Below are 13,640 nucleotides of genomic sequence, written 5' to 3' on the forward strand. Positions count from 1 at the left end.
TAGGGTGAAGACTTAAAGCCAGGTTATTTATTTATTTAACCTTTATTTAAACCACACTGTGAATAAAAATCTCATTTTAAAAAGTTTCCTGGTCAAGACAGGTAACAACTATCATGACAACATAATGGAATGAGACTAGATGAGATGAAAGCTCATAAACACACACACACATACAAAAGCCTGAATTCTGTTTTTCATTCTGGTTACAATGGTGATGATCGACCAGGTGAGGGCGCTCTCCCTCTTTCAGACATCCACAGTTTAGAGGAACTCAAATAAGGGGATTAATGAAAAATCACTTCACATGCAATGTGAGAAAATGACTGAATTAGTTTTTGAACTTGTTTTCAACCTGTTTGCTTTAACTCCTGTAATGCTGCAATTGAAATTTTATTCTGAAATCCTGCTCCAAGTGGATTTTGGTAAAAAAAAAGAAAAAAGTATATATATATATATATATATATATAAACAGTCCTGCTGTGTAGTTCTCTCTTAAAATGTATCCTATGCAGCTCTCCATTGCCACAAACACCAAAACGATGGCTTCATCCTATTACCTGCACCTCTGGCGTAAATGTTTATGGAAATGGCCCGTCGGAGTAGGCCAAGTGTTTTCCATCAGCAGCTCTTTGCAGTAATAATACTGCAGTGTTGATGTCAGACCCGCCCTGCCTGAAGAGAGGAGGCTAATGGCCGTCCCCCACCCCTCCTGCATGATCCAGAGAGGAGAGGAGGCAAAAAAAAATGTAATTCACCTTAAATGTGGTGCTGCTGGGATGAGAAGTGAGAGGGCATCTGTTCAGAGTGTCCCCATTAAAGGAACGTTATGTAAGATCAGCCTGCAGATGATGGAGATTCAAACACAGTACAGTTATGGGGAATATGGACACGAGTCAGAGCAGAGTCTTCAGGGATCACACCTTTCACACGTTTTGTTGTTTGTTGTTTTATACAGGAGCTCAGTTTCCATCTTTATCTTAAACAAGAACCAGCACATAGTTATTATTACCAGCTTGTGATCATTTCAGTTTTGTCTTAATGGAATTATTTTTAAACTAACTACTGATGTTTAATTCATTGTCAGCTAAGCAATGCAGAATTGCTTTGTTAGTTTGTCTTTTTTCTTTGGTTTTTCAATTTTATTAGTATTGAATTAATGGATATTTCTGGTGAATAGGTGTATAAACCTGTGACCTATGAGCTGTCTGTTTTGAAAATCTAACAGTAATCTAATAATAACATACTAACAATGTGCCTCAGTATCACAAAAGGTGAGTCTAAAATACAAGTCACTGAAAATGTCAAGAACTCAGAAGCATTTGCAGAAATATTCTGTCTTACACTTTATTTTAAGTATTTATTGAGTAAATCAAGCATTAGAAATATACTGCAAAGAAAGTCATCAGATAATAATAATAACTACATATGTAATAAAGACAGGAGTGATAGGTGAATAGAAGATATATAGATATTATCCTTCCCATGCAAATCAGACTGAAACAACATACAAACTTTTTATATTTAACACCAAAATTTATTATAAACAAACACATTTGTGTCCTTATTTGGCAGATGTTTTGTTGCAAAAACTACAGACAATTAAATAAATTAAAGTAACTGCCAAAGAAGAGAGTCGTGCTTGTTTATTTAATCATTTATAGTTTTAAAAATAATGTCTGGTCCAGTCTAAATTGCATTAGAGGAATAACTTCCACATTTCTATTCATATATGTTTTTTCAAATGATCTGTTTTTTTGTACTTTAATAACCCCTTCCTTTAACTTAAGTATATTTTACAGTTAGTTTCTTTTACATAGGCACAAATATTCTACATAATGTAATATATTTCTATTTTATATGCTTTATTTATCAATTATTGGAGTCCTTATTTGTGATATATATATATCCAATCCAATATAACAAATTAATACAATATTTTTTAAATGTTTTTCTACTAGGATATGTGCTACTTTATTGAATAAATCTACCAAAACTGTCAGCAGGTAGAGTAGGACTTTGACTTCCTTTTAACAGCGTGTTGTCTGCAGTATCGTTTCAGGCCACTGGGGTCGCTGTAGGCCAGGTGGCTCTCCAAAACACTTCAGAAACCTGTACATGAACTGGAAGAAGTAGACAACGGATATGGTCAACAGCATGTAGCCGTGTTGGCGTCATCCATAGCAAGTCTTGTGTTTTAATTGTGCTGTTTTAACGTTTTCGTACATTTTATAAACTAAAATAATAACGATTTATCATTTAAAATGGGAGTACCAGCGTTTTTTCGTTGGCTTAGCCGAAAATATCCATCTATTGTTGTACATTGTTTGGAGGAAAAGGTAAGGTGTTAGCATGTTAGCTATTGCAAGAGAGTATTTTCACCTGATGCGTTAATCGTTGTTTAACTTGGAGTTTAACGACTATTAATGTTCTGAATACACCCCTTTTCTCTGAAAACAGCTAGTGACGTGCCTTTTCTGCCGCTAATACTGTCTTGTCGGTGACTTTGTGTTTTAAATATTTCGAATCGTAACAAATGAACTAACTTACGACAACACTGGAAGTTTGTGGCCTTATCGGTGAAATTGTAACGTTAAGCTAAACTTGGAGGCAATTTGTCTTCTGTCTTTAGTCTACAAACAAAAGCTTCTAGTTTACTGTTTAACGTTAGTGGTAACCGTAAAGGTTAAGAACGATATCAAAAACCTATTTGCTGGTATAAAATGAACGTGCCTGCTAATTGTCTTGTCAGTTTCGAGCACTGTAGATGAAAGATTTGGATTTCACCGTGTGTTTTATTGTACTAATGGGACATAAAGCCTCCACTAACATACTTTGGTGTAACCTACAATACAGTTTCCCCTTAAGTACAGGTGACGTGAGGTAATTACAAACACCTGATGACAACAGGGCACCAGTCGTCCCATTGATTACTAAGTGTGTTGCAGGTTACAGCCTGCAGAAGGAGGTTTTATGCCGCTATTAGACTTTTGAATATAAAGTGTTTTTAATTTCTCATCATGAGAGCCATTTGAATAAAGGCTTTTTCTTAAGTTATTAGAGTGCCTTGGGTTTTTCTTTTTCCACTTGATTAATCAGATAACTTGATAAAATTAGCTAATTAATCGTTTCAGCTAACTGAAGTGATCCTGGGGCAAGATGTGTCAAGGTGTTTGTGTTTTACTGCCTCTGGGGGAAATGCGAGTTGTCTTACAATGAAGTGAATTGTTTGTGTTCTGTTTTACCTTCACAGGGGAAAGAATGTAATGGAGTCCGTGTTCCCGTTGATACAACCAAGCCAAACCCCAATGAGGTGGAGTTTGACAATTTATACTTGGACATGAATGGGATCATTCACCCTTGTACACATCCAGAAGACAAGTAAGGACCCCTCTCTGTGTAGTCGGGGCATTTAAGACTTTGCTATTTACTTTAGCAATGTTGTCTGTATTTTATTTGAAGACAAGGTTTGTTTTGACCCTGTGCTGTTCTCTGTGGTACGAATAGAAAGCCCCATCAAATTTGATAGAACACCCCCTTAAGGGGTAACTTCATTTGCGAACCATCCTTTTAAGATTTTGTAAAATGCAGTTAATAATTAAGCAATGCAACACGTACTTCTCAATATAGTTTCAACTTGGAGGGAAGTTTTCTCTACCACAAGAGTGTTGGGTCATAGTAAACAAGATGACTTTAAACTGCCAGGTGTTTAAGGGTGTTTGGGTAGAAACCCAGCACAGTCTCCACACAGTAACAGTCTGACCTCTATTCACAGACCTGCTCCCAAAAATGAGGATGAGATGATGGTGGCCATTTTTGAGTACATCGACCGCCTGTTTAATATCGTGCGGCCCAGGAAAGTTCTCTACATGGCCATCGATGGAGTGGTAATGTTCACTAACAGAAAACTACAACTCCTCACAATCACATCTCAAACTGAACGTGAGCTAGTTTAGGCATCTGCCAGATAATCTGATGTATAATGGAGTTTTCTGTCACATCACTCACTTGTCTCAGGTTTTTGTCTGTGGGGTTTTTTAACTTGATCTGCTTTGTTACCTGATAATGTTTCTTTGTTTTTATTGCTTGTCTGTATTCACCTTGCTGCAAACTGAATTTCCCCTCATTTGGGGAGAATAAAGATGGATCGATCAGTTATTCAGCCAAATGTTTTTCATATAGCCATAGATGGATACATTTATCCTAATAAAGTAAACTAATGGTGTCTCAGCTGATATAGACAAAACATTGCTTGTTGTTAGAATAGAACTAACACCCTGTTTAACCGTCACCAGGCTCCACGGGCCAAAATGAACCAGCAGCGCTCTCGGCGGTTTCGTGCCTCCAAAGAAGGAGTGGAGTTAGTGGAGGAGAAGCATCGCATAAGGGAGGAGATTATCCAGAGAGGTTTGCTCTGGTGTTATTCATTTGTACAGACAGATCCAGGCTTAATTGGGATGTTACCTTTTAAAAGAAGCATCATCCTCTGTCCTTTGAATCTCTTTGTGCAGTGATATTTTCAGGTGCTAGGTTGTGTTTAATATGCAGTATAGTGAACACTTCTCTGAGAGAGGAGGCACTCTTTGCTCTGGCCCTTAGTCCAGGCCAGAGACTTGAATTATTCACCGTCTGAAATAGCTGAAGTTTGAAGTCTTGAATAAATCAGACAGAACCTCACTTAAAGTCCAAAAGGAGAAGCTGCATGCCTCCATGAATTCTTTTACTTACAGTTGAAGTAATGTTTTTCTCTGTTGCTTATGCGGTTACTTGACTGTGTATTTGACCTGTTGTGATATTTAATCACCCTCAGTGTGACCTTACTGTTATCTGTTCCTCTTCAGGAGGTTATCTCCCACCTGAGGAGATTAAGGAGAGGTTCGACAGCAACTGTATTACTCCTGTAAGAGAAATCAGTGGCTTTTGCTTTGCTAGAGTTTCTTTAAACACTGTGTTTTACCTGTTACACTGATATTTATTGTTGCATTTTTGTTTGTTGGTCTTATTTGTTTTGATTTTGTCATGTATTGAAGTATTCAATGGTAACGGCAACATTATTGGATTTGATTTCCTCCGTCTCCAGGGAACAGAGTTCATGGACAACCTGGCACATTGTCTTCGATACTACGTCGCAGACAGACTCAGCAATGATCCAGGATGGAAGAATATTGTTGTGAGTGGAACTTTGCTGCTCAGGCCGTCAAATACAGCCAGAAATGTTATCAGCATGATCTCTTACTGCTTTTGACATTCTGTTGACAAAATATTTAATCGATCATCCTGAAAAATTGTGTGAAAATTGAACAAAAAATAATTTAAATTAGTTATTCAGGTGACATGTTGTCAGTGCTCATCACTAACGCTGTTATCTTTGATCCAGGTCTTCCTGTCTGATGCCAGCGTTCCAGGTGAAGGTGAACACAAGATCATGGACTTCATCAGGAGACAGAGAGGTAGAACTGCCTCATGCCAATGAACTTCAATTGCTATTTTATGTTTTGTTGCATTAAAAACGCATGAACACAGCACAAAGCATTAAACCCAAGTCTGAATTATACAACAACAGAGGAGTAAACATTCAAAGGGCCACAAATCAAAGCACTGCACAACAGTGACAAAAACACGAAGGGTGTGCATGTACAACACAAACCAATATCACACATGATTCAGTCAGACTGTGACGAACCCATGTCAGGTCTCAAGCACTCACATAAACGCTGTCAAACTTTTTGTTGACTCACGTTTGTGATTCTCGTTCACAGCTCAACCCAACCACGACCCCAACACACACCACTGCCTGTGTGGAGCCGATGGTAAGTCTTTACATTCACAGTCTGAAATGTAAAGTCAGTATCCAATAAGTGCAATAAATATGAACCGTTCACCTCATCCAGCCTGAGGAGTAACACTGCTGTCCTCCAGCGGTGATCCACTGTTGTTGTTTGAAGATTTTGTCAGATATAAATTACTGTCGTAATTTCCACCTTGTTGACGTGGCACTTCTTTATGTTGTGACCGGTCAGCTGACCTGATCATGCTGGGCCTGGCCACCCACGAGCCAAACTTCACCATCATCAGAGAGGAGTTCAAACCCAACAAGCCCCGTCCCTGTGCGCTCTGTGGACAGATGGGTCATGAAATCAAGGACTGTCAGGGGGCGTCCAGAGTGAAGCAGGGACAGGTGAGGAGCTCATGTTGGACCGCTGGATCTTAATTTGTGTTACACACAAACAGATGGTGCTGTAAATAAGATGTAACCCCTCACATTGTTTCCTTCTGTTCTTTCAGCATGATGAGTTTGCCGACACAGGGCCTGCGGCCGAGCAGGAGTTCATATTCATCAGACTCTGTGTGCTGCGGGAGGTTGGTTGTATATGCTCATTGTATTAAACTATTAGTTTTTATACAAGCAGCAGGTCGTTCTGACCCAAACATGAAGTTAGAGTGGAGAGATGCTTCTCAAAAATAAGTTGCAGCATAATTGTCCTTTGTGATTTACTTATGCAGATAATGTTTGAAGTAGAACTGGAACAGAAGCAAACTTTGGCCTCCGAAATAGTCACTGAATTCTGTTGTACGTTGGTGTTTTCAGTACCTCGCCAGAGAGCTGACCATGGCCAGCCTGCCATTTCCCTTCGACTTTGAGAGGAGCATAGACGACTGGGTTTTCATGTGTTTCTTTGTTGGAAATGACTTCCTACCACACTTGCCGTCCTTAGAAATCAGGTGAGCCTCAGGACACTTGTGTGTGTGTGTGTGTGTGTGTGTGAAGTGGTAGCAGTTATGTTTGTTGGTCTGAGGAAGCCAAACATCTCTGAGGTTTGTTACAAATAATTCTGCAGTGAGAGGAAGTTGACCCAGAAGTACGTTGAACTTCAGCTTGACTTAAACTTCACAGAAGCAGGGTTAATTTCATGACACCTGTTGCTTTAGTTAGTGCAGGTGTCTTCTCTGCTCTCTGTGTAGAAGACGACCTGATTTCTCACCTTTTGCTAATTGTAATGGTGTGTTCTCACATATGGAGTAAACGGCTGCGCCAGCTAGCCCTGTGCCCAGTTACGTTATGCTACATGAGGGAATTTCAAACAAACTGGAGAACAGTCTTACTGTCACAGCCTCCAGCTTCGCAGTTCTCTATGATGTTTCTTTAATTAGTTATTGGTAGCATCAAAGTCAAGAATGACATGTGGAAGCAAATTGCCAATAACTGACTGGTCACATACGGCATATCCCCAGAAGTACAGAGTCACAGAAGGCCAGATACAGGCACCTACTCTGTCTCCATGTGTGTGTGAATGCAGTGTAATCCTGACATTATTTCACTTTAGGCTCAGCCTGAAAACTGGTGTGAGAATCTCTGTTGTCTTGATCTGGCTCCAAATGCTTGTTGGGTACCTGCCAAATTTCCTGCTGCTGCCTAATATAAATCACTACCAGATTAAATGCACGACCCTGATTCTGATTTAAATGTGCACTGATTAATTCTTCGCTGTGTTTCCTCCAGAGAGGGAGCGATAGATCGATTGGTCGGCATCTACAAAGATGTTGTGCACAGAACCGGAGTGAGTATTGTCACTTAGCTGAGCACTGTAAGCAGTAGGCTCACACCCCATCACAGGGAAGCATGCTGGGAAACGCAGTTCAAGAGGCTCACCAAAAAAATGACCAGACCTGTGTGTTTCCATAGGGTTACCTAACGGAAAACGGCTTCGTCAACCTGGAGCGGGTCGAGTTGATCATGCAGGCGGTGGGCGTGGCCGAGGACAACATCTTCAGGAAACGCAAGGAAGATGATGTAAGGCACTTAGTTCTGTGTGATCACACACAGCTAGCTGCAGGTCGGCTAATGTGCCCCAGTGTAGACGATAAGTGGTGAATGTGTGACACTGGTTTGTGCCCATTTTACTAAGTCCATGTTTTCACAGTCACATTTTCTTTCTTGCAGGAAAATTTCAAGAGAAGAATGAAAGAGAAACGAAAAAGGATGAAAGTGAGTAAAACAGACTGATACTGCTGCTGGGGTATTCCTTTCCCCACTAACTGTCAAAACTGTACAAAGTCAGTGGGACTCTGCAGTGATGAGGATAAGAGTTTATTTCTCTTCATTTCTGTTTATGTTGAATCAGCTGACACTAGCGACATCTCTTACACTATGAAAATCTATGTAATTGTGACATTTTTTTTTAAATTAGTGCTTAACTAGCACTTTTTTCTTTTGTTCTTAATCTAATACGATCAGGAAAGGGATTGTTCTTTATAAAACTGTTTGCTAAGTGTGTTTGTCCCAGATGTTTAGGTTTTTTCTGCTGGTTTTCATCACGGAGAACGGTTTTGGTTGGTCTGTCATGAAAGGAACGATTTTAGCTGCCTCACAAATCCAACAAATGTGTCATTGTCACAACTTACAATTTAATGTCGCTAGGTGATGATACAGATTAAACATCATTCATATTGATGTTCAATTAAAATACCTTAGTTAATTAAATACATTGGTAAAGTCTGAGGTTCAACATGTATGTGATACAGCTACTGTAATGCTCAGTGTTGGTATTTTGAGTCTCTGTGCAGATGACGGTTGTTTGTTTGTTTTTTTTTTTTTTCTTCCTGTAACTGCAGGCTGAGCAGCAAGGCCCTGCCTACCTGACCACGGGCCAGTTCGCCCCCCAGGCCCTGGGGCGAAGAGACCGACCTGAGCCCGTCCAGAATGCCCGGCACCAGGCCTACGACATGAGGATGCAGTCCAGGGAGCAACACAACAAGGTATGACAGCTTGTTTATGCAGAACAGAGAATTTTTGTGCAGTTAATCATCCTAAAGTTTGGAAGTGCACAAACCTGTGATCCGGCAGGTGCTGAGTAGAACCATCTTCTATAGAGTCAGATGCACAAGTTACTGATCTGCCTGACTCACACTGAGCAAACTGAGTAAAACATAACCATGATAATGCACATCTATCCTGTATGTATGCGATAGTCATGGAAACGTAATGATTATTGCAGAGCTGCAGTCTAGATGAAGTTTGTTTGGGTTTTTTTTTTTTGTCCAACCAGGATGCTGCTCAGTCACTGAAGGCTCTGATGCGGAACGGAGGCAACGTAAGTTCTTATCCAAATGGAAGAAGGATGACGATGGTAGCCGTGGCGGGCACATACACATATACTGTGTCATGAAAATATGACTTGCTGGATTTTGTGTTTTAAGCCCTGAAACACTGACTGGCAAAAGAGAGACACTTAAAATTAGTTTCTGAAAATGGTACAACGGCTCATTTTCTCTGCTCCAAATGTTGATGTCATTTTGACTGATTATATTGGCAGTAAATTAAGATTCTTGAAGTTCCGTTTTGTTAGAACGGCTGTGGCACTGACTAAAAACATCTGCTTTGGTTTTTATTTTGTTTATATGTTTCTCGTCACCCTGTGCAGTCATCTGCAGGGCCCAGTGACATTGCAGAGAGCAGGGGGTTGAAGAGGAAAGCTGAGGACAGTGACAGCGAGCCAGAGCCTGAAGACAATGTCAGGTAAATCTTCATAAGTTGTACTGACTTCAAGCTGCTTCCTGAGTAATTATAACATGGTGAAAGCCCCCCAGGACAGAGATGGCTTGGAGCTGATCCTGATTCCATAAGGAGACGATGTGATCCAAGGGAGTCCTTGGATGAGGAGGGAGTGCAAGTGAAGCTGATGCTCACCTTGATGACAATACTGGTTATGACCCAGTTGTGTTCTGACCCTCATGAGGAGGGACTCAGAGGTACTGAGATCAGTCATGTAGTCAAGAAGTCGTGAGAGAGAGACATTGCAGCCGAATTGAGGATGGAAGAAAGCGAGTGGTGACAGAGTAATACTTACTTTTATTCAGTATCATTACTGACAAGATTGAAGTATTGCTGCATAGATCAGTTCAGTTCATAGAAAGCGAGTGGTGACAGAGTGAAACTGCAGGGAACTGAACTGATCAAAGGACAATGGACTTGGATGTTATATTTTACGCATTCATGTTGTACACAATTCTGCATTGTAAAACCCTATCCTGGACTAATATCTACAGTATGGCTTTTATATAGTCAGAAACAACACAAAACATACACAATTCATGCATAGCAGTTAGTTACCTTAGAAGTTAGTATCTTGTCATTCATATATTGTCACTGAGTATTTTCATAGCTCATCTCTTAGTAGAAGATTTTTGGCTAGAGCTTTATATAAGTAGTTTAGCTACATTACAAATGTCTTGTGTTATAGTTATGTTACATTTTGAATTCAGTTTCAGGATTGTGGTAGCAGTTATGTTTGTTGGTCTGAGGAAGCCAAACATCTCTGAGGTTTGTTACAAATAATTCTGCAGTGAGAGGAAGTTGACCCAGAAGTACGTTGAACTTCAGCTTGACTTAAACTTTACAGAAGCAGGGTTAATTTCATGACACCTGTTGCTTTAGTTAGTTCAGGTGTCTTCTCTGCTCTCTGTGTAGAAGACGACCTGATTTCTCACCTTTTGCTAATTGTAATGGTGTGTTCTCACATATGGAGTAAACGGCTGCGCCAGCTAGCCCTGTGCCCAGTTACGTTACGCTACATGAGGGAATTTCAAACAAACTGGAGAACAGTCTTACTGTCACAGCCTCCAGCTTCGCAGTTCTCTATGATGTTTCTTTAATTAGTTATTGGTAGCATCAAAGTCAAGAATGACATGTGGAAGCAAATCGCCAATAACTGACTGGTCACATACGGCATATCCCCAGAAGTACAGAGTCACAGAAGGCCAGATACAGGCACCTACTCTGTCTCCATGTGTGTGTGAATGCAGTGTAATCCTGACATTATTTCACTTTAGGCTCAGCCTGAAAACTGGTGTGAGAATCTCTGTTGTCTTGATCTGGCTCCAAATGCTTGTTGGGTACCTGCCAAATTTCCTGCTGCTGCCTAATATAAATCACTACCAGATTAAATGCACGACCCTGATTCTGATTTAAATGTGCACTGATTAATTCTTCGCTGTGTTTCCTCCAGAGAGGGAGCGATAGATCGATTGGTCGGCATCTACAAAGATGTTGTGCACAGAACCGGAGTGAGTATTGTCACTTAGCTGAGCACTGTAAGCAGTAGGCTCACACCCCATCACAGGGAAGCATGCTGGGAAACGCAGTTCAAGAGGCTCACCAAAAAAAAATGACCAGACCTGTGTGTTTCCATAGGGTTACCTAACGGAAAACGGCTTCGTCAACCTGGAGCGGGTCGAGTTGATCATGCAGGCGGTGGGCGTGGCCGAGGACAACATCTTCAGGAAACGCAAGGAAGATGATGTAAGGCACTTAGTTCTGTGTGATCACACACAGCTAGCTGCAGGTCGGCTAATGTGCCCCAGTGTAGACGATAAGTGGTGAATGTGTGACACTGGTTTGTGCCCATTTTACTAAGTCCATGTTTTCACAGTCACATTTTCTTTCTTGCAGGAAAATTTCAAGAGAAGAATGAAAGAGAAACGAAAAAGGATGAAAGTGAGTAAAACAGATTGATGCTGCTGCTGGGGTATGCCTTTCCCCACTAACTGTACAAAGTCAGTGGGACTCTGCAGTGATGAGGATAAGAGTTTATTTCTCTTCATTTCTGTTTATGTTGAATCAGCTGACACTAGCGACATCTCTTACACTATGAAAATCTATGTAATTGTGACATTTTTTTTTAAATTAGTGCTTAACTAGCACTTTTTTCTTTTGTTCTTGATCTAATACAATCAGGAAAGGGATTGTTCTTTATAAAACTGTTTGCTAAGTGTGTTTGTCCCAGATGTTTAGGTTTTTTCTGCTGGTTTTCATCACGGAGAACGGTTTTGGTTGGTCTGTCATGAAAGGAACGATTTTAGCTGCCTCACAAATCCAACAAATGTGTCATTGTCACAACTTACAATTTAATGTCGCTAGGTGATGATACAGATTAAACATCATTCATATTGATGTTCAATTAAAATACCTTAGTTAATTAAATACATTGGTAAAGTCTGAGGTTGAAGCATCTTTCCAGAAAATGAAGCTTAACAGAATTTATTGTATGCGAGAGTGAACTGTTATTCTGTGCAAGTTCCAGATCTGCTTTTGTCTGATTTAATGTTTGTAGTGTGATAGAGAGCAGCACTTTGTGCCGACTAATTCACACTGGAAATGGAAAGAATGGCAAAAGAAACTGCATAAACCTGTTGGTCCTGTGGGTATTCTATAAAAAATTACTAGCATCACAATCTCATCAATACAGGGAACTTTCTGACTGTGCGTGGTTAATACAATGCCTTAAAAGGGAGTCTTCCCCGACCAGCTTCAGTCAGGGAAGGTGGCGTTAACAAACAGAACCAGCGAGAGGTACTCATTAATGCCACAGTGGTGCAGCACAAGCTTTTTGACTCTCTGCCACCTCCCCTACACACACACAGTTCAACATGTATGTGATACAGCTACTGTAATGCTCAGTGTTGGTATTTTGAGTCTCTGTGCAGATGACGGTTGTTTGTTTGTTTTTTTTTTTTTTCTTCCTGTAACTACAGGCTGAGCAGCAAGGCCCTGCCTACCTGACCACGGGCCAGTTCGCCCCCCAGGCCCTGGGGCGAAGAGACCGACCTGAGCCCGTCCAGAATGCCCGGCACCAGGCCTACGACATGAGGATGCAGTCCAGGGAGCAACACAACAAGGTATGACAGCTTGTTTATGCAGAACAGAAAATTTCTGTGCAGTTAATCATCCTACAGTTGCACAAACCTGTGATCTGACAGGTGACGGAACCATCTTCTATAGAGTCAGATGCACAAGTTACTGATCTGCCTGACTCACACTGAGCAAACTGAGTAAAACATAACCATGATAATGCACATCTATCCTGTATGTATGTGATAGTCATGGAAACGTAATGATTATTGCAGAGCTGCAGTCTAGATGAAGTTTGTTTGGGTTTTTTTTTTTTGTCCAACCAGGATGCTGCTCAGTCACTGAAGGCTCTGATGCGGACTGAACAGCTCCCACCTCCCTCTGCACGTGATTAATATGGAAAGCAGGAAAATTTGAGTAAATTCCTCTGTGACGCACTCATCAAAGCTGCTAAATCCATCGGGCTAAATTGGTATTCATGGCGGCTTTCCTCTCAGGAGTCGGCACTCCCTGCGGGCCACTCTGAGGATCCACGACACAGATGCCGGACTGCCTTGATTATGTGTGCAGAACGGCATCGCCACCCCAAATCTAGCACGAAGTCAAAGCCATTAAATTATTCCAGCAGCAGTGAGGAAGTTGGTGCAGTGTTTCAGCCTTTAGATGAACAGAACAGCATCTGCAAAACTAGTTTATGAGCAGACGTGATGTTCTAATAGTGCTCTGCTGTGTCTGGGGGCCTTGGTGTGTTTTCATCTAAACGTTGCTGTCAACTAATTTTAACACAAATCCACCAAATTGTGAAGCTGATGCTCAGATGTAGTGACTCAAAAAAAAAAGTACAGCTGTGTTTGGAATGAAAGCTTCAGGCCATAGTTTTGTCCGTGGCGAATTTTGTGGTCATTCACAGTTTCAGCTAGTTTTCTCCAGATTTGTCTTCTGTCTAATGGGAGAAAATCACCTCTGGATGCATGAGCTGGGAACCACTTTTGAAGTTGTCTTTGTTTAAATGTTT

At 40.8% G+C, this 13,640-nt stretch overlaps 1 protein-coding gene across 3 annotated transcripts in view; it reads left to right on the forward strand.

The window, feature by feature from the left end:
- The first annotated feature begins 2,116 nt into the window (after nt 1-2,116).
- Nucleotides 2,117-13,640, forward strand: part of xrn2 (5'-3' exoribonuclease 2) — a 33,946-nt gene continuing 22,422 nt past the window's right edge. Inside the window, exons 1-17 of one of the 3 annotated variants that reach the window (XM_020619459.1) lie at nt 2,117-2,336; nt 3,251-3,378; nt 3,773-3,884; nt 4,293-4,404; nt 4,839-4,897; nt 5,078-5,167; nt 5,375-5,447; nt 5,757-5,807; nt 6,018-6,175; nt 6,283-6,357; nt 6,587-6,720; nt 7,499-7,556; nt 7,682-7,789; nt 7,940-7,984; nt 8,611-8,754; nt 9,045-9,089; nt 9,420-9,514. In XM_020619459.1, coding sequence (XP_020475115.1) covers nt 2,262-2,336; nt 3,251-3,378; nt 3,773-3,884; nt 4,293-4,404; nt 4,839-4,897; nt 5,078-5,167; nt 5,375-5,447; nt 5,757-5,807; nt 6,018-6,175; nt 6,283-6,357; nt 6,587-6,720; nt 7,499-7,556; nt 7,682-7,789; nt 7,940-7,984; nt 8,611-8,754; nt 9,045-9,089; nt 9,420-9,514 — 1,562 coding nt within the window. In that variant the 5' untranslated portion in view covers nt 2,117-2,261. Of the gene's footprint in view, nt 2,337-3,099; nt 3,167-3,250; nt 3,379-3,772; nt 3,885-4,292; nt 4,405-4,838; nt 4,898-5,077; nt 5,168-5,374; nt 5,448-5,756; nt 5,808-6,017; nt 6,176-6,282; nt 6,358-6,586; nt 6,721-7,498; nt 7,557-7,681; nt 7,790-7,939; nt 7,985-8,610; nt 8,755-9,044; nt 9,090-9,419; nt 9,515-13,640 lie in introns of those variants that run through there. The other 2 variants (XM_020619461.1, XM_020619460.1) reach the window with 2 other exon arrangements.

Source organism: Monopterus albus, unplaced genomic scaffold (genome assembly GCF_001952655.1).
Source record: "Monopterus albus unplaced genomic scaffold, M_albus_1.0 scaffold220.1, whole genome shotgun sequence".
NCBI lineage: Eukaryota > Metazoa > Chordata > Actinopteri > Synbranchiformes > Synbranchidae > Monopterus > Monopterus albus.